The 20,674-nt window shown below is 41.6% G+C and overlaps 1 protein-coding gene across 1 annotated transcript in view; it reads left to right on the forward strand.

The window, feature by feature from the left end:
• Positions 1-1,963: 1,963 nt before the first annotated feature.
• VWF (von Willebrand factor) overlaps positions 1,964-20,674 on the forward strand; it is a 116,774-nt gene continuing 98,063 nt past the window's right edge. Inside the window, exons 1-8 of the mRNA XM_021540069.1 lie at positions 1,964-2,084; positions 3,605-3,659; positions 4,190-4,348; positions 4,974-5,076; positions 5,165-5,373; positions 10,108-10,232; positions 17,411-17,627; positions 19,685-19,807. Coding sequence (XP_021395744.1) covers positions 2,055-2,084; positions 3,605-3,659; positions 4,190-4,348; positions 4,974-5,076; positions 5,165-5,373; positions 10,108-10,232; positions 17,411-17,627; positions 19,685-19,807 — 1,021 coding nt within the window. The 5' untranslated portion in view covers positions 1,964-2,054. The remainder of the gene's footprint in view (positions 2,085-3,604; positions 3,660-4,189; positions 4,349-4,973; positions 5,077-5,164; positions 5,374-10,107; positions 10,233-17,410; positions 17,628-19,684; positions 19,808-20,674) is intronic.

Here is a 20,674-nt window from a genome sequence, read left to right on the forward strand (position 1 = left end):
GACCCCCAAAATGCGCTAAAGCCCTGCAATTCATAGGAACTAGCACTTTAGCACCTTTCCCGTTTTGTGTTTTTTTCCCCTTTCTTTTTTTTTTTTTTGCCCCTTTCCTGGTCCTTTTGCTTTGTTTCACTGTTGGATCTGTAATGGGAAAGTTAATTTGAATCTCACTTCTGGAAAAAAAAACACTGAAAGGTATCTTCTTGCAGCCTGGGATAGGATAAAGAAATCTATCCAGTTGATTTTTTCATTTGGGTGTTTTTTGCTATGTTGTTTGGGTTTCTTTTTGACCAAAAAGTAGGATTCTGGTGGCTAGCAGCAGTTGCTTAGGAAAAAAGAAGTAAGAAATGAAGTGTCACATTAAAGGATGGGATTTCTGCTTGTAATACACAGCAGAATCAAGACTTTCTAAGCCAAAAGCTGTCTCTGGTTCATCACTTGATCCCTGTAATGCAGGGGCCCTTAATTAGTTTGTCTGACTCCTTTTTGACACAGTGACCTGTGCTGAGACCTTCCAGTTATGTTTTAAAGGCAACAACCCCCTGAGGATTTCATTGCTTGCTCCCAGCCTTTACCCTGGGAGAAGCGAGGAACGCTGATTTCCTACCTTCTTTGTACTACTTGTGACAGGACACACAAGGATCTTCTGTAATTTCTCCAATTTTCCAAGACTGTAAGTTACCTCTGCTTGCAGAGAAGTTGCTTCCTACCTCTGACCATAATTTTATCTTTTCTCTTTCTGTCCTTTCCTACATTTCTGAGTGTACCTTCCATTTGATTTTTTTTGTGTGGCATTTGGGGTTTCTGTTTACTCCGATGCCAGGAACGCTTTTTATAGATCCTATAAAAGCAATCAGTGCAGTTGCCTGCAGAAATTAAGTGATTCTCATGCAAACTGACTTTGCCCAGGATAGAATCCTTAAATTCAAGTATACTTGTAGCAGGGCCAGGACTTGTTGCATGCAGCCTGGTATTTGAACAAAGCAATGAAAAACAGTATTATGGATAATTTTTCTCAGAAGTCCTTCCATGGACTATAGATGTTTTTTTGGCAACACTTCATAGCTATTAATATATTTTCCCCCATGTCTCAGGTGTATTGTTTGGAAAACTACATGTCAGAAATGCCTAAGCATCACTAAGCTTTGTGTATGAACAATGTACAATATCAGTCATTAAATGCACTCTTTAATTACCATTTCCTTTTTTTTTTTGTGGGAGGGGGGGAGATAAAAAAGCCAAGATAGATACAAAGAACAAACTTCCTTTTTTCCATCTCAATTAATTCTGTTTGTTATATACAATTCCCAGTCAATGCCATGTGTTGCCTCCTAAGGTCTTTGTTAATCCTAGAAGTTATTGAAAATGTGAGGAATGGGACATGGAAAGTCAAGTTAGACTTCAAAAACTCTGGTTTTTGTGTGTTTTTGCTCAGCGCTGTATGCATGCCCATAGACTTGGTGCCCACTCTGCAAACAAGTCAGAGCAGGATGTGCTGTTCCAGCAGGACATTTCAAGGAGCAAATGTGTTGCTGTGATGGAAAGTGGCAAAATTCAAGTATTTTTGCACCTAGAGAATAAACCCAGGGCATCACTAGCTCTTAATTTTTCTTTCTCCTTTAAGGCAGTTGTTTAGAAAAAAGGCTTAATTGTTCTGTGGCCTTTGAGGTGGAGAGCATCCTACTATTCCCTTTGAGTAACATTCTGTGAAATAAATATGCTGCCTGTTGGCTCAGCCAGTGAGATTTGTCACACATACACATGTGAAATGTATTTCAAAGACTTTATCTGTCAGTTTTTAAAACTATTTCCCCTCATTGTACCTTCCTGGCAATTAAGAGTGCCTGATTTCCACGATAGCAATCTCATCTATTGTCTTGAGAATCAGGCGGATATGACGTCTGCATTTTTGTCTTTCCTCTTAAATGGACAAGAGTTCCTGGCTTGTACAAAAACAAGAGATTTCAAGCTAAAGTCATTCCAGTCTTGACTACTGAAGCACCAGGGTAACAATGGTGTTGTAGGTTAGAGGTGGAAACTGGAGGAGTTTCTTTCTCATGTGCAAGAGGAGTCTCTCACAGAAGAAGGTATATTCATTTCTAATTAAGCCTGTGATAAAACTGTAGATGGTTTTGTACCGACAGGTCTTACTGGATTGTATTCTGATTTGTTAGTGGCACCTGTTCCATTATAATTGGGGGAAGTCCATCTGCAGTTCAGAAAAGAGTGGGAGGTGGATGGGGACTGATAGGAAGGGATTTACACCTTGCCATTTTTCTCTGCCTGCTTTGTAAAACAAAAGGGTTAACATACATGAGCAGTATCTGATTCACCACAGTAACTCTGCATGCACCAAAAATACAGTAGCAAGTGTGTATTCTGAGAGTAATAATGCCTACTCTTTCCTTCACCATTCTTTGTAGTGTCATTCCCATGCAGTTGGCACATCTGAGCTATTTTGCAGCCTTATGTCAGTTTAGGATTTGCAGCATTATATTAGACTGAGTTATAGAATAGATCTTTCTTTTCCTGTCTTGTGTATAAGTCAAACTCTGTGTTTATTCATGGGGCTGTGAGTTGGACCTACATAACCAACAGCAATAAGATGTGTGTGTCTATACCTGATATCTCAATTTGTCTTTGCAAAAAGCATTCTAGTCTTTAATTGGAGAGTTCCTTTAGGAAAAGGTGTGTCTGGTCTTCTGGTATTAGTATATTAACTTTGGTATATTTAAGCTTCCCTAGTTGCTTATATGATCACTGAAATTAATTCCCTTGGAGCTCCCTGCAGCTTTCATACTTAACACTTAATGTTTTGCCACTGAACCCATGTAGTTCACAATCTGCATGACCCTCCTATTGTATTATTAATTATTATTTTTAAAGGCCTGGTCATTCTGGAGGTAGTTTATAGACATATGGAAAATGAAGACTGATGTTCTGGTTGTAGAAAGGAGGAGGCAATGCTAAAACTGATTTTGTTGAATGAAAATTTTCACCCTGGGTCTCTAATCTCTGCATGATTTCCTCCCTTTCCTTCTTGCCCCTTATCCTCAAGCATGTTATCACCCTGAAATCAGTGGATTATTGTTGCAGATGATAGACCTCAGATTATGTAGTTACAATGGTCTGCCAAACAAACCTGCTGGCTGGTGCAACATCTGTATGTTCTTTCTTTCCCATTGTGGATGTTTGGGCAGGGTGCAAATCTTGTGCTGCAGAGGTGACTTCTGCTGGATCCAGCTTGGTTGAGCCAGTCTGGGGTGCATCTTCACATCAGGCTGGCTGAGAAATAATGCTGTATTTTGAAGGGCTTTGTGTGCAGGGTGTTAGCTGAGGGGAACTGGGATATGAGGGTGTTGGGTTGCATTTCCCATGGAGGTAGCTGACAAAGAGTAATTAATAACTCTCCTAGATTAGCTAGTTAAAGCAGGATGGAGGGCAGCTGAATTACCACAACTGTCTGCATGGATTATGGCTTTCTGAAATGTTGCAGAGCCTCAATAATCATTTTCTTTATGAAGAAAGGATAGAAAGTGATGAGGAGTTGTGAAACAGACTGTATCAAACTAAGAATAGTCTAAGCTATCTCTTTGATTTTTAACAGATGCTCCTCTTGACAGTGCTGCAAACAAACCTACTGCTGGCCATTGTAATCACAGGTAAGAAAAAAGGTTTGGACTAGAATATATTTTCACTTTTTAGTTTTTTTTGGTGAGATATGAGCCCCCTTCCCCTTTTTGTACTGACTCGGGGTTTATTCTCACCATGCTGAAGGCATCAATAAAGTAATTCCTTTTGTCTGTTTACCTTGAAACAGGCACTGTGTTGAGTCCCACACACTCCCTGAAGTCAGGGATGTTTGACTGAACAAGATATGGGGCTTTCCTAGTGCCCTATAGGCTTTAGTGGGGTTGCAGGCAGGCACAGATGAACACATGGCATTCCTCAAAGGATCAGAACTTAAATTACTCATGCAAGGTTTGGGCTGGTGGAAATACAGAAAAAAAAAAAGGCATTTCAATAGGGCATATAATAATTTAAAAAAAGCTGTGATCCTATGGACTGCCATGCTAGGCTTACAGTCTGCCTAGAAGCCAGACATCAGTGGGGATAAATTCCAGCAGAGAAATTCCTGAACTGCAAAATGATTGTGTTAAATTGCAGGTTAATGTTGTGTTTTGATACCTAGGGTTGTCAGGGCTTTCACTTCAGGAGTCATCAGTTGCCCGTTGCAGCCTTTTTGGGAATGACCACATCAAAACATTTGATGGTTCCTTGTACAATTTTGCTGGGTACTGCAGCTACCTCCTTGCTGGGGACTGTCACAAGCACTCCTTCATGCTCTTAGGTGAGTCTGAGCTGGGTTCCATCACTGGGAATAAAGACAAATATTTCACCTTTGTCAGATAGGATGGACCACTGCATAAAAAGGTGTCTTGGTTGGGAGGGTTTTTTTGTTTGTTTGTTTGTGGGTTGTATTGGGATTTTTTGGGCTTGTTTTGGGAAAGTGGATTACTTCTGGGGCTTCTGTTATGCCTGGTACGTTCTGGTAATGTAGCTCATACATAAATAAGCTGCTGAGAAGCAGGGATTTTCTTACTACTCCTACTAAAAAGAAGACCTTTACTAATTTTGTATTTTTCAGGGAGATGTGGCTGAGTTAAAGCTGAGTCCAGGAATAAGAGCTATACAACCCTTTAGAATGAATTTTATCTGTGTTCTATACGCATACTTCTAGGACAGAAGGCCTTGGAATTAGCATAGGCCTCTGCAGAGTTATTCTTGGGCATAGAAGTGATGATATATGTACCAAAACTGTGTGTGACTTTCATGCCAACTGCTTTGGTAGATGTTTTTATATTCACGAATAAATGTTCTGTGTTGGTCATAATTTAAAATAAGTTTTTACTGGCCATAAATTGTCTTCCTGAGTCCCAGAACTAAGAGTATTTGGTTGTATTTCATATTCTCAGGTGATTACCAGGATGGGGACAAAATTGGTTTCTCCCTGTATCTTGGAGAATATTTCAGTCTTCGCCTCTCTTTAGATGGAGTTGTGATGCAGGAAGAAAAAAGGTACCTGTAGGAACTACTGTTTTATCAGAAAACAACCTGATAAGTTGTGTGTGTCACATGCTGAGAATTTCCTGTTTTTTCTCCACAGGGTTTCCATACCTTTTGCCTCCAATGGTATATTTATAGAGAAGGAGGCAGGTTATTATAAAATATCCAGTGATGAGCACGGCTTTGTGGTGAAGATTGATGCCAATGGAAACATTCAGATACTCCTTCAAGAAAAGCACTATAATAAGACCTGTGGGTTGTGTGGCAATTTTAATAAATTCCTTGAGGATGACTTCAGAACACGTGAAGGTAAAGGTTACCACTAACTGATTGTTTAATCAGGGGAAGTGTGCAGAGCATCCATTAACATACAAAGATGTTGCTGATCCAGCAAACTGTTCCTACAGAACCTGTCAGGTACCTCAACTTGGTGTGTTGAAAAGCTGTCTAAGACCTTTCATCTTCCTTTCTCCTGAAAGGAAATGGCAGTCACATCTCATTCCTGAGGAAAGCCTAGGCATCTGAATATAGCATGTTCAGAAACCTGGAAACTTTCAAATGCAAAGATAAAGCTACAGGTTAACTCATGTGGGGAGACTGGCTAGCAGCAAAAAAGCTGTGTAAAATACCCATTGATTCAACATCTAATTTTTCATGAATTAGCCAAGAGGTAGTAAGAACAGATAGTGTAAGAATAGAAAGATGCAACAGCAGAAGATGAAATTCCTGCTGCTTGCAGGTTTGGTGTGGGATGCTGTTCTACAAAGAGGCTACATTTTAATGACCTTTCACCACCTATAAAGGCTGTTGGATGGGGGGATGCCCCTTATATCACAGCAGTTCCTGGTGAGATAAGAGGGAACACCACCTTTGCTGCTCAGTACACCTTTGTGTGAAGACTCAGAGTTTCTGAAAAGCCCTGAATGAGACTTTGAAGGATTGGTCTTGATTTGTGGTATTTTCAGAGCGTCTTTTAATTCTGAGTGCTTACCTGAAGAGGAGAAGTTTGAAGTTAGTTAATACATTAATATATTAGATTGTTAACATGAAGTGTGCATTAAAAATAAATAATACTGAAGATAGAAAGGGAGGCAAAGCAGGTTGGAAAGGAGCCTGGCAGTGCTCCAGAGATGTGTCCTGCTAGCACTCAGGATACATAAGCCTAACTTCAGTGTATATAAAAAATAAGAGATCTCATGGTGTGTTAAAATTATTAATCTGTCCTTCAGCAGTCTAAATAATAAGAAACAAACTCTGGTCACAAAACAGTTTGCCAGGGCTTGGATCCCTTTATGTCTGCATGAGATGAGATAGGACATTTATGGCTTTTTCTTGAGACAGTAAATAGTAGTAAGGTCCTTAGAAAAAGCAGAAGAAAAAAGGAGACTGTAATGCTTTGGAATATTCAAATGTAGAAAAGGCCCCTCTGCTGCTCGTGTTTAAATGTGTTTCATGCTGTATTTGTTTCATATGCTGGAGGCTGTATCTTCCCCCTTAAAAAAAGCAGTCCATTCACAGCCACAGATTTTGGAATGTAATAAAGTCCATGACAGGGTCTCTGCTTGGAGGAGCTGTAAAGTAATAGAAGTGACAGAGAAAATGTGTTTTCTATGTCTCTTACAGAAGTCAGGGATCTCCTTGTGTTTACACACCTGTGTGGATACACAGATCTGTGATTTTAGCCTGAAGAATAGAACTGTGTGTACGCAATTCTGCCAGTTTTTCCAGTGATACAAAAGACCTTTCATTTAAACTAATTCAGAAGGAATTAGACTGAATTATGTTTGAATTTGTTGTATTGGTGAGGGACGTCACTACACCCACGCACTGTCTCCTTGGCAGCTCTGCTGGTTCACTGGAGCATTTCTTAACTTGCTCCAAGTAAATCAGTTATGGAATAATTCAGATCACTTTTTTTTTTGTTTGCTTTGTAATATACTGTTGAATCTACCTTCCAAGTGGGGGGCAACACAAACAGTTGGAGAGGTAATATTTTTTAAACAGAAGAAGTAGGCAGCCTCTTGGCAGCCTTTGAAGCATTTTACCCTTTTATTTTCACTAAAGTTTTTAGTTGTTCTTCTTTAAGGCTGATTAGATCTCCTGAAGGTCAGCCTATCCAAGGATGTGAGCTTGGTGTAAGGACTTAGTGATCTGACAACAGTGTTTACTTTAAGTTTGCCTTAAGTTACCTTAAGGTTGCCAGCAGCCTGAACTGTCCTGTTGGTGTTCCATTTCTTCCTTTTAAAACCTGGAGTTTATCAGATTGGGGCCTCAGTTCTAATAAATCACATTTCTGGGATGGATTTTTATTGGTAAGAGATGCATTTAGATCTTTGAGCTTCAGAATAACATGCAGTGGAAACAAATGAAAATATTATTTTTCCATATTTCAGGGAAAGAAATTATTGTGGTTTAAGAACACAATCTGTTTTCTTCCCCTTAAGAAAGTGGAATATGATATAGAACTTCATTGAATTGCTTTTAGGGTGGTGGTGAAAGAGGCAAAGCACCTGTTCTGTAAGTGGGTATTACCACTTACAGCAAGTAAATAAAGGAGGCATGAACAGAGGGGTGTTTAAAACTTAATGAATGCTGTAATTGCTTTTCTTTTCATATATTTATACTCCTGTTCTATAATCTATTCAAACGTGCTGTTGTCATGATGCTCTGATGACTCCTCACTGTGTTTTTAGTGTGGAAGTGGAGACCTGATGAAAAGCTGATGAGAGAATAACACACATGGTTTCTGTGTACACTTTGGATACTCAGCTGTTGAGGTCTGGAGCTCTGAATGATGAGAATAAAATTGATACCCTGGTAAACTAACACTGGTGGGACTGAGCTTTGAAGTCCTTGGGTGTTAGTTCTTGAACCCACCCAAAAAGCCTCTTCAGTAGGTTTTGGAGTTCATAGAATATCCTGAGTTGAAAGGGACCCAGCAAGTTGAAAGGCTCAGCAAGTCCTGGCCCTGCACAGGACACCCCAACAACCCCACCGTGTTGTTGTCCAAATGCATCTTGAGCTGTGGCAGCCTTGGGGCTGTGATGATTTCCCAAGGGAGCCTGTTCAGTGCCCCACCACCCTAGGAAGAGCCTTTTGCAGAGTTGCAGACCCACTGCCCTTCAGACAGGCTGGGGTGCCGAGTCACTGCCATTGACATGGTTCCTGCAATAGCTCATCCTCTGGAGAAGTGCTCATGTCCTGTCCAGACTGACAAACAACATTGTTTTTCTTCTATGGAATTGCCTGCTTATTGGAAGCAAAACCAAGCTAAAACTTGAGGGTTTTTTCTCACACTTTTAAGCATAACTAAAATATAACAAGTAATGTCTCAGAAGCTTTCTAGGGTTTTTGTTTGGTCTTTTGTATGTTAGTTTTTCTCATAGACCCTAATGAAGGGCTTTCTCTGCTCTTGCCAGATAAGGTCTGGTCCTTTATGGCCATTATGTGAAGGCTTCTAAGACTTGGCAGGTGATAAGGCTTTGCTTTCTGACCTCAGCATGGACTTGTAACTGGTTGCCAGCTTTTGCTCATATCAGAAACATGAAGCTCAGTTCTTTCTAGATGCTCAGATACCTATTTGGCCACCTTCAGCCCATGTGCTTTATTCAGGATCTGGGACTGAAGTTATACCTTTGTGTTGTGAGGAGTGTGGCTGCATCACTAGGCTGTACAGTTCTGGAGTGGGTTCTTTCCCTCTCCTGTTTAATATTACTGACTTTATATTCACTAAACTGGAGAGGGCAGGGAAGATTTTACAGTCTGTGCCTTTGTTATTTCACATAATTAATTTGATGCAAGCTATGAATCAATTTTTGGGCAGCCTTACCAATAGTTTTGCCTGTCTGGAATAACATAAAACTGTGAAAAAAAAAAAAAAATTCCCCAAAACAACAAACAAACAAAAAAAACCACCCTCACCACCCCCCAACCCTGCCTCTCTATTGCTTGATAAATAACCAAGATCTTTTGATTATTTACCAACTGAGACTCTATTTACCAATTAAGACTCGCAGGACTGTAGTGTCTTGACCAAATTTCTGCATTTATTTTTCTAGATGAGTTAACAGAGCCAGAGAGAGTTATCTGATGGGCCCTAAGCTAAGGGGTTGTATTCTTCTTGTTGCTGCATTCCTTTTCTTCTGCATAGATTAAAACTTTGTGTCTTTTATCCCCTTTTCCTGGGAGTCCTTTGCTCTCTGCTGTGGGCCTGATATGTGCAATCTTAAAAACCCCTAATTTCTGGTTTACAAAAAGTCTCCAGGTCTTAGTCATGGATAGATCTGGAACCAGCAAGGCCATGGGTGACAAAAGAGGGTGGAGGAAACATTCCCTCTCTGGGAGGATCCCACTTCTCAGAAGGATGGAGCAAGAGCAGCAGAGAGGTGGTTTGCATCTCCTGGGAAGTCACAACCATACAAACTCGGTCAGCTTTGTTTTTATGCAAAACTGATGCAAATTTTGGTAAGCCTAGGTTAGGAGCTGCTTGTCCTGAAACAGAGGAGCACGTTTCAGGACTTCTTACCCAGGAAGAGGATGGGCCCAAACCATGATGGTGCATATTAAGCTTCTTTGCACACAAGATTTAGTTTTGGACAAGATCAAGGTTAGCTAGGATCAAGCGTGCTAAAGTTTTCTTCAGTTAGGGAAAGCAGATGTGTTTGTTCGACTCTCTAATATGTTTTGTGTTTTATTGACAATTTTTAAGTGATAAGATTATGTGCAGGTGTGCTTTGGCTCCTGCAGATTGTAGCTGACCAGCAGCAACTCCCACCATGTTCATGCAGGCGTGAGGGAGGTGGGAGCTGCCTTCTGCAGGCTTTAGTCTGTCCTTGAGTGTAGAGATGTCCTTAGCAGAACAAAATCCATGCCACTGATAGTGGCTTTCCTACAGTCAATCTGTTTGGAATAAAAATCCATTTGATAAAACAGATTATACTTTTAAAGAGAGCTTTTGTCAGACTGTCACCTTGATAGCAGCCAATAATGCCCACTTGTTGTTAAAACCCCTCAAACAGCCATGTTCCTCTTCTTCATTCCCAGGGACCCTGGTGGGGAACAGTTATGATTTTGCCAACTCCTGGGCTTTGCAGAGTGAAAACAAGCACTGCAAGAGAGTGCAGACTCCGAGCAACACCTGCAACATTTCATCTGATATGGCAGAGAAGGTTGGTGCTGCACGATGCCATTCTGGTTTCAGTTCTCCCCTACCTGAAAGGCAACTTGCCTGCCCTTTGGCAGAAGAATAGAAATCACAGAATATTCTGGTTTGGAAGGGATCCACAAAGATCACTGAGTCAAGCTCCTGGCCCTGCACAGGTTAGCCCCAAAATCCTACCCATGGGGCTACCCTACCGTTCTCTGGGGAGCCTGTTCAGTCCCCCAGCACCCCCTGGGGGAAGAACCTTTTCTGATATCCAGCCTAAACCTGTTATCCATCTATCTATCACCTTCTTCTTCCCCCACCACCCCAACCATTAAACATACAAAGAAAACATCAGCTCATCTGAGGCTGAAGTGTGAATTACTGCCAAAGAAATTATGATGTTACTTGGTAAAGGTGTGTTTCAGTGATTCTTGCAGAATGAGGAATTAGTTAATTCCCTTTCTGATTGTGTGAGCAGGGAAGCATCAGTTCTGAAGCCTCTGTGGGCACTGCCTCCCCAATGGTATTTGTGAATTTATTTCAGTTTATATACTTGGGAGTCAGCAGAGGAGGGAGCTGCTCCAGCCAGGCTGTTTTTGACAGAGGAGATGTTTTTTGTTGGTGTTCTAAAAGCTCTGTGTCACTAGGCTATTTTCCTTCCCAGGAGGAAGTTCCTTCAGCTACATGTACATATAGTAATGCTGATTTAGTGAAGAAACAAGGAACTGTTTGCCTTGGCCAACTCTGTGACCCTCTTTGCTGCATCAACCTTTTTACTCTTGTCTTTTATAAGTGCAAACAAGTTTCTTGTTTCCCTTAGACAGGGTGTGGATGCAGGCAGATGGTCACCAGCTCACGGAAGAAAGTAGCTTTGAATTTTTACTCAAGCATGTGATGTTAACAGGTTATGACTGTCGTGGTGAATTGAGCCTTCATTCCATGAGGGGTTACAACTGATTCCATGTACTCTGTTGTAAATCAGAATGAATTCCAGGGTGCCAGGTTTAGATTTATACCAGTGACTGAGGCTGAAATGTAGTTGTTAGTTTCTCACTATTCAAGTCCTGTAGACAGGTATTTGCTAAACTAGACACAAATAGCTTCTCAAGAGTACTAGCACTTACTGGAATTTATCTACTCTCCAGCTAACCTGGATGTTGGTTTCCTAGCTACCTGGAAAATGCTAACTAAGAGTTGGACAAGTTGCAGAGTTCTGACTCTTTATGCTTCCATTAAGCTTTTGGATGGGGATGCTTCAGATGTGTTGTGAAGTTCAGTGAAGGATGCTCATGCTCCTCAGCAGTTCAGCCTCACTAACTGCAGAGCTGGCTGAGGAATTACAGCAGTAATTTCAGGTTGGAAATCTCCAGCTGACGTTTCTTGCTTGGGCAGTGGTGGTGTGTGTGTGGGGGTGTTTCTGTCATGGCTGGGGCAGACTGAACACCTGACCTGGGTAAAGGTGTGTGGTGCTAAGCACCAAAGCATGAGGGGTTCCAGCCTGGTAAGGCTTTTTTAGGGACAGGGTTGCTCAACAGGGCAGGGAGCTGCTGGAGCCAGGCCAGAGCCAGGGGCACCAAGGGGAGCAGAGGGATGGAGCAGCTCTGCTGAGAGGAAAGGCTGAGGGAACTGGGATGGTTCAGCCTGGAGAGGAGAAGGCTTTGGGGTGACCTCACTGTGGCCTTGCAGTGCCTGAAGGGAACGCACAGGAAAAGAGGGAGAGAGACTCTGGACATGGGCCTGGGGTGACAGGACAAGGGGAATGGCTTCACACTGACAGAGAGCAGGGTTAGATTTGATATCAGGAAAAAATTGTTCCCTGTGTTTCTCAGAGCAGCTGTTGGCTGCCCCATCCCTGGCAGTGTCCAAGGCCAGACTGGATGGGGCTCTGAGTAACCTGGGATAGTTGAAGGTGTCCCTGCCCATGGCAGGGGTGTGGAGCTATGTAATCTTTAAGGTCCCTTCCAACCCAAACCATCGTATGATTCTTTAAACCTGATTACAGCTCTAGAGAAAGGGTAGTTCTTGTGAGTGGTTGTGGAATTTTATCTGTTCAGACGAGTTTAGAAAGTGTCAACATTGCAGCTGGGGCTGGGGAGTGGCATGCAGGGTGGAATCCAGTCTGATGGGTCAAGTACAACTAATTTGGATTTTATACAGATACTGTTATTGATGCTTTGTTGATAAAATTTTCTTTCCCACAAACTGAATGAGGTTATATTCTCTCATGTGAGTTCATAAGCTCACAGCATTTAACACTGTGTTAATTTATTCACTGTGCAAGAATAAACACAGCCCTATTAATAGAAGTCTGGCCGAACAAGTGTCTGCTGAAGAATGTAGGGCTTTTTAATAGTGTGCTTTGTTTGCTTGCCTCAGCTTCAGGAATGTAAATCTCCTTGGTCTCCCAGGCTCCCTCCCTGCCAGGCAGTCAGCTGTTAGGTGAGGGAAACAACAGCTCTGCTTCAAGGCATTCCTCCCACCCCAGTGCCCCCACACTGGATAGGTCTGTGGTTTTCTTTACCCTCTCTGTCTGTCCCCCTCCCTGGCCAACAGCATCCTTGGAGAGATGGCTTCTGCCTTCTTTCAGCAGGAATCGCGATGACAGGATGAGGGGAAATGGCTTCACAATGACAGAGAGCAGATTTAGATTGGATATTAAGAAGAAATTCTTCCCTGTGAGGGTGCTGAGGCCCTGGCACAGGTTTCCCAGAGAAGCTGTGGCTGCCCCATCCTTGGCAGTGTCCAAGGCCAGGCTGGATGGGGCTCTGAGCAACCTGGCATGGTGGAAGGTGTCCCTGCCCATGGCAGGGATTTGGAATGAGATCATCCTTAAGATCCCTTCCAACCCAAACCATTGTATGTTTTTATACAGTGGAATCAGAAAGCTCTGCTGTCCCTTTATCTTTAAATCCCAAAAAATGTTGAAAAAGTGGTTTTTTTTTTTTTTTTTGGAAGTTTCTGTCTTGTTTAATGGCTCTGTGTGTCAGCTGAAAAGTCAGCGCACACTCTTACCCCTCTATGCCATGGCCTTTCCCTGCCCTCCACCTCTAAAACACATACACACTTAGTGTGATTAGCTGCCTTGCCTCAGGATCCAGAGGACATTCCAAACCATGCCCTGCCAGCTGATGTACCCAAAAGGAGCCTCAATGCATTGTCTGATTCTTTTTTTCACTGGTTTAATCTGTTCAAAGTACTGCAATTTAAAGGCTCAAAGATGACCGACAGCATGGGTAACATGGATCTGAAAGTATAAATGGGTGATCTGGAAAAGGATGGTAACAAGGCAGCCTTGAAAACAATAATGTGTATGCTTTAAAGCATTGCAATTGATTACTGTGTTCTTATACATTACCTTTATTTTGTAGATTTCACCTCTAATGGAATTGATGTGTGGTGGACAGAGTTCACTGTATTATTTCCTTTTTTCTTCTCTTATTAGGAAATTATACCTATAGTATGTTAGATGTGAAAATTATTGAAATGAAAATCAGCTAATTTCTGCTTTTGCTGAAATTCAGCCCTTACTGCAGTTGGTAAGGAACAGTTCCCCCATTATCCCATGAAATACTTCTATATGTAATAAAAGAAATAGCATTCATTCCCAGATCTGAAAGCAAGTAGAAATTTTCAGCTTTGGACCATAATTCATCATGTCTGGGATCCAGCAAAGATCCAGAGGTCCAGCGCTGTCCCTGGATGTGTGCAAGGCCAGGTTAGGTGGGGCTTGGAGCAATCTGCTCTAGTGGAAGGTATTCCTGCCCATGGCAGGGGATTGGACTAGAGGCTCTCTAATGTCCCTTCCAACCCAAATCATTCTACACAATATAATTATATATTACGTGGGTGAAAATGAGGCCCACTATATCTAAAATATCTTTTTTTTCCATCAGATTAATTAGCATTTAAGGGAAGTGATTTTTTTCAGTTGTTACCTAATCTGCTCAAACATAGAGCCAGTGTTTGGTGTATTAAACATACTGGGTTTGGATACTTTTAATTTGAAAAGGTAGGAGGCTAAATCTTTCTCCATTAAATATATTTTCTGCAAAACTGTAGCCAGTTAATATACCCTTCCTTGAGTGTTCTGGAGAATCCACACCACTGGGGTTAATTTCAAGGGAAAGAGAGAGTGTCTTTGATTTCTTCTGTTATTTGCCGTGTTCTCTCTCTTTAATGGTTATTGCTAAGCCGTGGACAAATGCAGCTCATGCAGCAGCAGGAGGAAATGCCACAGAAATGGGAAGAATGTACAAAATTCCACCTCCAGCTCTGTGTGGTGGGCCTGAGGCAGAAGGAAGGTCAGCAAGTTTTGTGGTTGCTGAGGGTTGCCAGTGCCAGGACCCCGCCAACCTATTTAAAGAGACATTTGAAATAGGACTAGTGCAGAAGGGAAGGGAGAAATTTTACAACCTTCACCTGCATTTCAGATACTGCAGTCAGTCCTGCTAATTTTAATTTTGCATCTACCTTTACCCTAAGCACTGTTTCAGCCTGAGGCTTCACTCTCCAGTCTGTAGGGTTTAACTATTTCTTCATGTGGAGCAGCTTCCATGAGCAGGAATGTTACAGCAGTGGCTGAGGCTGCCAAATATCTAATACTCACCACTGTCCTCTAAACTAAAGAATAAGGACCTCTCTTAGTCCAGCCCGTCCAGTGAGTTTTAAAGAAATGAAGGAATGAAAATAATAATTTGCAGAATGGTTAGAGCTGGAAGGGGTCGTTGAGTCCAATTCCCTGCTTCCAACAGGGGCCATCCTACATCAGGCTGCTCAGGTCCTTGTCCACTCACATTTTGAATATCTCCAAGGGTTGTTGTTCCATACCCTCTCTTTGGCCATCCTCATGGTGAAATTTATTGGTTTTGTATCTATTTGGATTTATCCACATTTCAGCTTACTTGTAATGATAATTGAGATACGTCTGAAAGATGGGAAAATTTCAGCTATAACTTTTTGCCTAAAGTCACTGGAAAATCTGATGAAATTTGAATGGCAAGAAAGCCTTTACACAGATAAAATGAACTGTTTGTTGCTTTTCAACAAAATGATTTGGTTTCTAGATAATCAGCTGGAGTTCAGCCTTTAGTTATGCTGTTAGTGAACAAATCCAAGACGAAAGAACTACAGGAAAATAAAAATGGGTTAATTTTTTTGTGTAATTTCCCTTGCTTTTTAAGTCTTTCCCATCTAAAATGTTCCTTTTAGTGGAATATACAGTTGGAGTTTTGCTGTTTGAGTTGTATTAACAGGCTATTACCTTAAGAAACTTCATTAGCTCAGCCCCTAAATGGGATTGTTGCATATACTGGTTTTCTGCTGCACTTGATACTATCTGGATCAAGGCTTTGATCCAGGAGTTGCTGTACTGCTCATCCTCTGAATGGCTCTGAGCTCACTTTTGGTTTTATCAGTTTCATCTCCAAGCTGTGCTTTAATAGCTTTCTTGGCTGCTTCTGTTGTTGTTACTCCCACCCCTAGGGCACCTTTTCAGCTTTTTTGTACTTCTGTGAGTCTTAGAGCAGCACTAGCCACCATTTATATAGTTTCTGCTCCCTACTCTTCTAGTGTCTTTTTTTTCTTTTCTCATCTGGTTCAGCATGGTGGGTGCTGTCTGGGGATCAGAATTATTCAGGCTGGAGCTGAATTTCTGATTTTCATCATGTCCAGCTCTCAGTTAGCACTATTTTAAGTTCCCCAAGTCCTTTCTCAGAAAGCTCAAAACCTCTTTGCACATGTGGTTGTTCCCCGAGCCCTTTGCTAAACTTGGAACACATTCTTAATGGAGTAGACATTTCTTGTTAGTTTGTTTTCATAAGCAAGAAATTCTATCTTGTCTCAGGCATGTACTAGCTTGATCACCTGAACAAAACCCCCTTTAGACAAAATAGAAAGGTATTTTCTACTCAGCAGTTTTCATATACAGGCATCATAGCTGCCATTCAGAGAAGACATCTTGATTTTTTCCTGTGCGGTTTTTTTGGTCTCCATTTTTCATCTCCCAGAAAATGAGATGCTTTTAAATTATTATTATTATATGTATATATTTATTTTTTTTTTACCCATCAGCTTGTATGTGCTGTCACCTCAGGTATATCTAAAGTTATTTAGAAGTAATGAACTGTAACTGTGAATCAGTATGAAGAATATGCCATCCCCTCTAACCACCGAGTATAACACCTACAAAATATACCATGGTTTACATTTGCTGACATAAAACACTGACAAGTAAGTAGAAGAAAGTTATGTTCCAGCTCTTTGTTGTGCTGGGGTTGTATCAGAAAACTGTTTTATCGCTTAGCTAAACTCAGTGCCATCCTTTCAGAAAGTTGCACTGAGGACCTCAGACTCATCAAACTGTGACATAATGTGCACAAAAACTTTTATTTAGAAGCCTCCCCTGGAGAATTTAATCATAGTCTAAGTTTTCCTTAGGTTTTGTTTCACATATGTAATATAGAAATAAGTTTCCTCTTAGGTTTCTGCTGTCTGAAAGAAGAGGTCTTGACACCTCCTCCCATCTCCCTGTGCTGTTGTCCCCTCGCACTGGCTCTCACCATGCTGATTTAACTCGGGAGAAGAGCAGAACAAATTGCTTGTCTTCCCTGGGCTATTGTTCTTCTATTTATCTGGGCTAAATTAACCTGTTGTGCTTTGGGCAAGCCAGCAGGAACAATAGGAAGTGTGGCCAGAAGTGGAAAACAAATTTAATACCCAAGATTTTAGTCAGAATCAATATTTCCCTCTGACACCTGCTCTGGTCGCTTGTTATCCAAAAGATTGGCTGGTTGTTTTTCTTCCTACCTACTTTAGTTCCCCTCTGTTGCTGTGTGCACCTTCCTGGGAATCCAGGCATCATCCAGCTCTTTTCTGGGAAGCCAAAGGAAGTAGAATGCCTCCATCCTTTTACTGACTGACGTGTTTCTGCGCGAAACATCCCTTATGTGATACTCCATTCTACAATAATCAGTATATTCATGTATCCCTGCATGTAGTGAATAAATGGGTAGAGCTGACTCTTGACTCTTGACTGTTATTAACTGTATGGTGGTGCTAAATAAGAGCTGTGATGTTGTTAACAACAGTGGTGGGCGGTGTGCTTGGAAAAGTTGAATTTTCCCTTGGCTTCCTGAGGCTATAGGAAGTAATTGTGTCTGCTTTTCTCTCTCTCTGTCCCTTTGCCCCTCACCTCTGGTGCAGGGTGTCCTGGAAGCCTGCCAGCTGCTGAGCACATCGCTGACCTTCTCCCGCTGCCACCACCGAGTGGATCCTGAGCCCTACATCAGCCTCTGTGAAAGGGACATCTGTGCCTGTCCCCAGGGCATGGACTGTCACTGCCCTGCCTTGCTGGAGTATGCCAGGAGCTGCGCTCACCAAGGAGTCATTTTGGAGGGATGGCCTGAAGAGAGCTCGTGCAGTAAGCTGGCAGATTTATTCCTAGGCTGCTCATCCCCAATAGGATCGTGCCTGTCTTGCAGATTTTTGTCCTGCAGTTAAAAGCAGCTGGTACTTTTTTAGGAGGTTGGTTCCTTTATAGGAAGTGGCTTTGCTCACTCCTCCTTTCAGCTCTCCATCACCCATCTTTTACTAGAAATTCTTGTCCCCAAGGCAGTGTTGTTTCAACTGCTTATGAAGATCCTGAGCTGTTACCTGTCCCACTACAGTGTACACAGTCAGTGAAGACTTACTTGATACACAAACGTATAGACTAGGATGTTGTGGTGGTATTTTATATATGGTTCAGATGTAAGACATTTCCAGCCTGTATGTTTAAGTCAGCGTCTTTGTGAAGTGCTCTCTAACGTTTTTGCATGAAGACAATTGCTTCACCCTTTATTTGTTTGAATCAATTGCCTTGAAATTGAGATGTTGCCTTTTCTAATCTAATTTTTGTCTAGGTTAGAGATCCTGATTGCATCTTGAACTGCTGCCTTTATTAGCCCAATGTTGCTGAGTTCAGAGGTCCTGATTGCATCTGTGCTGAGGTTTTGCAACAGGGAAGTGCATACACTTACCGAGATGGGTTTTATTTATAGAGGAAAACTCATGTTTGTGCCTACTGCTGAGAACCATGGTTTAAGACAGAGTATTAAATATAATAATTTTTAAAAATCCAGTAATATAATGTTCTCAGTGATTTTTCTCTTTTTTTTTTGCTATGAGAAAGGACATTTTCCTTGATGTTTGTGTAAATTGACTTAATGGGGTAAATGGTCTGATGTATACTGACAACAGGCTACTTGGTTCTCTGGTAAAGATATTCTACTATTTGCCACTGATGAAAACTGTGCCTCCAGTTTTATGAAGGCACAGTGGTTAGTTCAGCAAGATGCTGCCAGCCACTTGTTCTAGGGATTATACAGTCTGAGTTCTAGCAGTCATTTATTACCTTTCCTTTGGGACATAAAAGGGATCTATTAAAGCTCATCTCCTTGCTCAGGGTGTGAGCCAGAGAACCCATTTTTGCTGGGGCTCTTTGTAAGTCTGATTAAAAGCCACAAGTGAAATGAACCCTTCTGTGATCCCAGGAGATTTGGAGCTCATTTCTAACTCTTGAGTTCACAAGCCGCAGTTTGGTTTTTATTCCTGAGTCAGGAAAGAGGGAACTGTCCCACTTCCACAGCAGGAGCTTCATTTTCTCTCACCCTTCAGCTGTGCTATGGTGCTTTCTCAGGAGATGATGATGATGATGGTGGTATGGAATGCTCTGCTGTGTGGGAAGGGCTTTAGTGCTGGGCACACTGTGCAAGTGTGAGCTGGTGCCCGAGCCCAGGGCATCTAGGGCAAGATCACTCCTTTGTTACCCTCCCACCTCTTCAGCAGAGGATTGGCTTGGAAAGGGCAGGCTCTAACCTTTTCTTCCCACTTCGTGCCCCCACAGTCTTGTGTGCATGCATTGAAGAGAAGGAATGCCTGTAATAGTGTGTTTGCATAATGGCCTGGCCTAGATAATGGCAGCAGTGGAGATACCACAGGCATGGGTGTATCCTGAGCTGGTGGTTCTCTGCAAGAAGGAAGATGGGATTTCAGAGTTTTAACTGTCTCTTGGCTCTCCCTGGAAACACTAAACAGGATAATTTCACAAATGAGTGGAGTAAGTGCATGGTTTAAAGGTGCAAAACAACTGTGTCTGTCCAAATTGCTTAGATATTATTGCACAATTTCTCCCTGGGTTTGTTTATTCTTAATGCACTTGGGTTTAGTTATTAAGACTCAATTTATTAGAAAACAAATTGGCTTTAACCTCTGAGTATTTACTATGCTACCTGACAGATGATATTGCAGCAAATTGAAAATCAAATATTTCTAAAATGTCTAAAATTACTAAAATGTCTGCTTCTAAAAGAGAGATAATCATTTGGAAGCTGACATAACTTTTTGTGTCTCTGTGGTTCAGCCCTTGATAATGAAGGGATTTGTTGGTTTAAGAGTTACTGAGGAATTTGCATTTCTAATTTCTTAAAATTGTTTCAGGGCCAAGATGTCCAGTTGGCATGGAATATAAGGAGTGTGTATCCCCATGTGCCAAAACCTGCCAGAGTCTGAATATCAATGAAGTTTGTCACGGACAATGTGTTGATGGCTGCAGCTGCCCTGGTAATTTATTTACTAGGTTATTTACAGAGAAACATTTGGCAATCAGGCTACCTATTTTATTAGAAGAAGGAAAGCTGTGTCTTCCCTTAAATTTTCTTGAAACCAGAAACACTTCTTTTTTCTGGGACCATGCCCTAGAATAATCCAGTTTGTGTAGTGCCTGTATGCTCACTCCATGAAAGGGCCAACTAAAAAGTAACTGTTTCTGTGAAAATTAGTACAGACTAATATTCCAAGATTACTTTTATTTCTTGGTGGGACACTGCTTGCCTTTGATGTACTCCTGAATTGCTTGGGTTAGAGACAAATACAGTTAGGGGAAGAAACAGCAGAGAATGCACTGAAGGAATTTCCTGCAGAAAAAGAGTACATGTAGAGCTTGCACTGCAATTTCAAAGGTCTTCATGATTTAGGTGAATAATTTAATTTATTATTAAATCTTCCATACAGGAGATTTGTTTGGATTAAAGGGAACAGCCCAGCCATGCCAATTTTCTACTTCTGTCTGTTGTACTTGTACTTAAAACAACTGCAGGAGAAGAACTTGGTGCCTGGCTCCAAAGCTCCATATGCTTCCATTTCTAGCTGGTTTGTGTGCCTTTTTCTTTTTTTGTTGTTGTTGTTTTGTTTGATTTTGTTCATTGTGTGCTTTGTTTGTTTTGAATAGGACAGTCTCTGCATTTCAGCCTGTCTGGGCTTTGTGAATGTGCAGAGGTGTTTAGTGCCACCTTGTACAAGATGTCAAGTGTGATGGAGGTTTGCAGAGCTTTCCTTTCCAAAACAAGGCAATAATGACAACGTCAGGCCTGTTTGAGGAGCCACTGCATTCAGAGTTTGGTAGTTTCCTATTCAGCTGCCCATCTCTTC

Source organism: Lonchura striata, chromosome 5, assembly GCF_046129695.1.
Source record: "Lonchura striata isolate bLonStr1 chromosome 5, bLonStr1.mat, whole genome shotgun sequence".
NCBI lineage: Eukaryota > Metazoa > Chordata > Aves > Passeriformes > Estrildidae > Lonchura > Lonchura striata.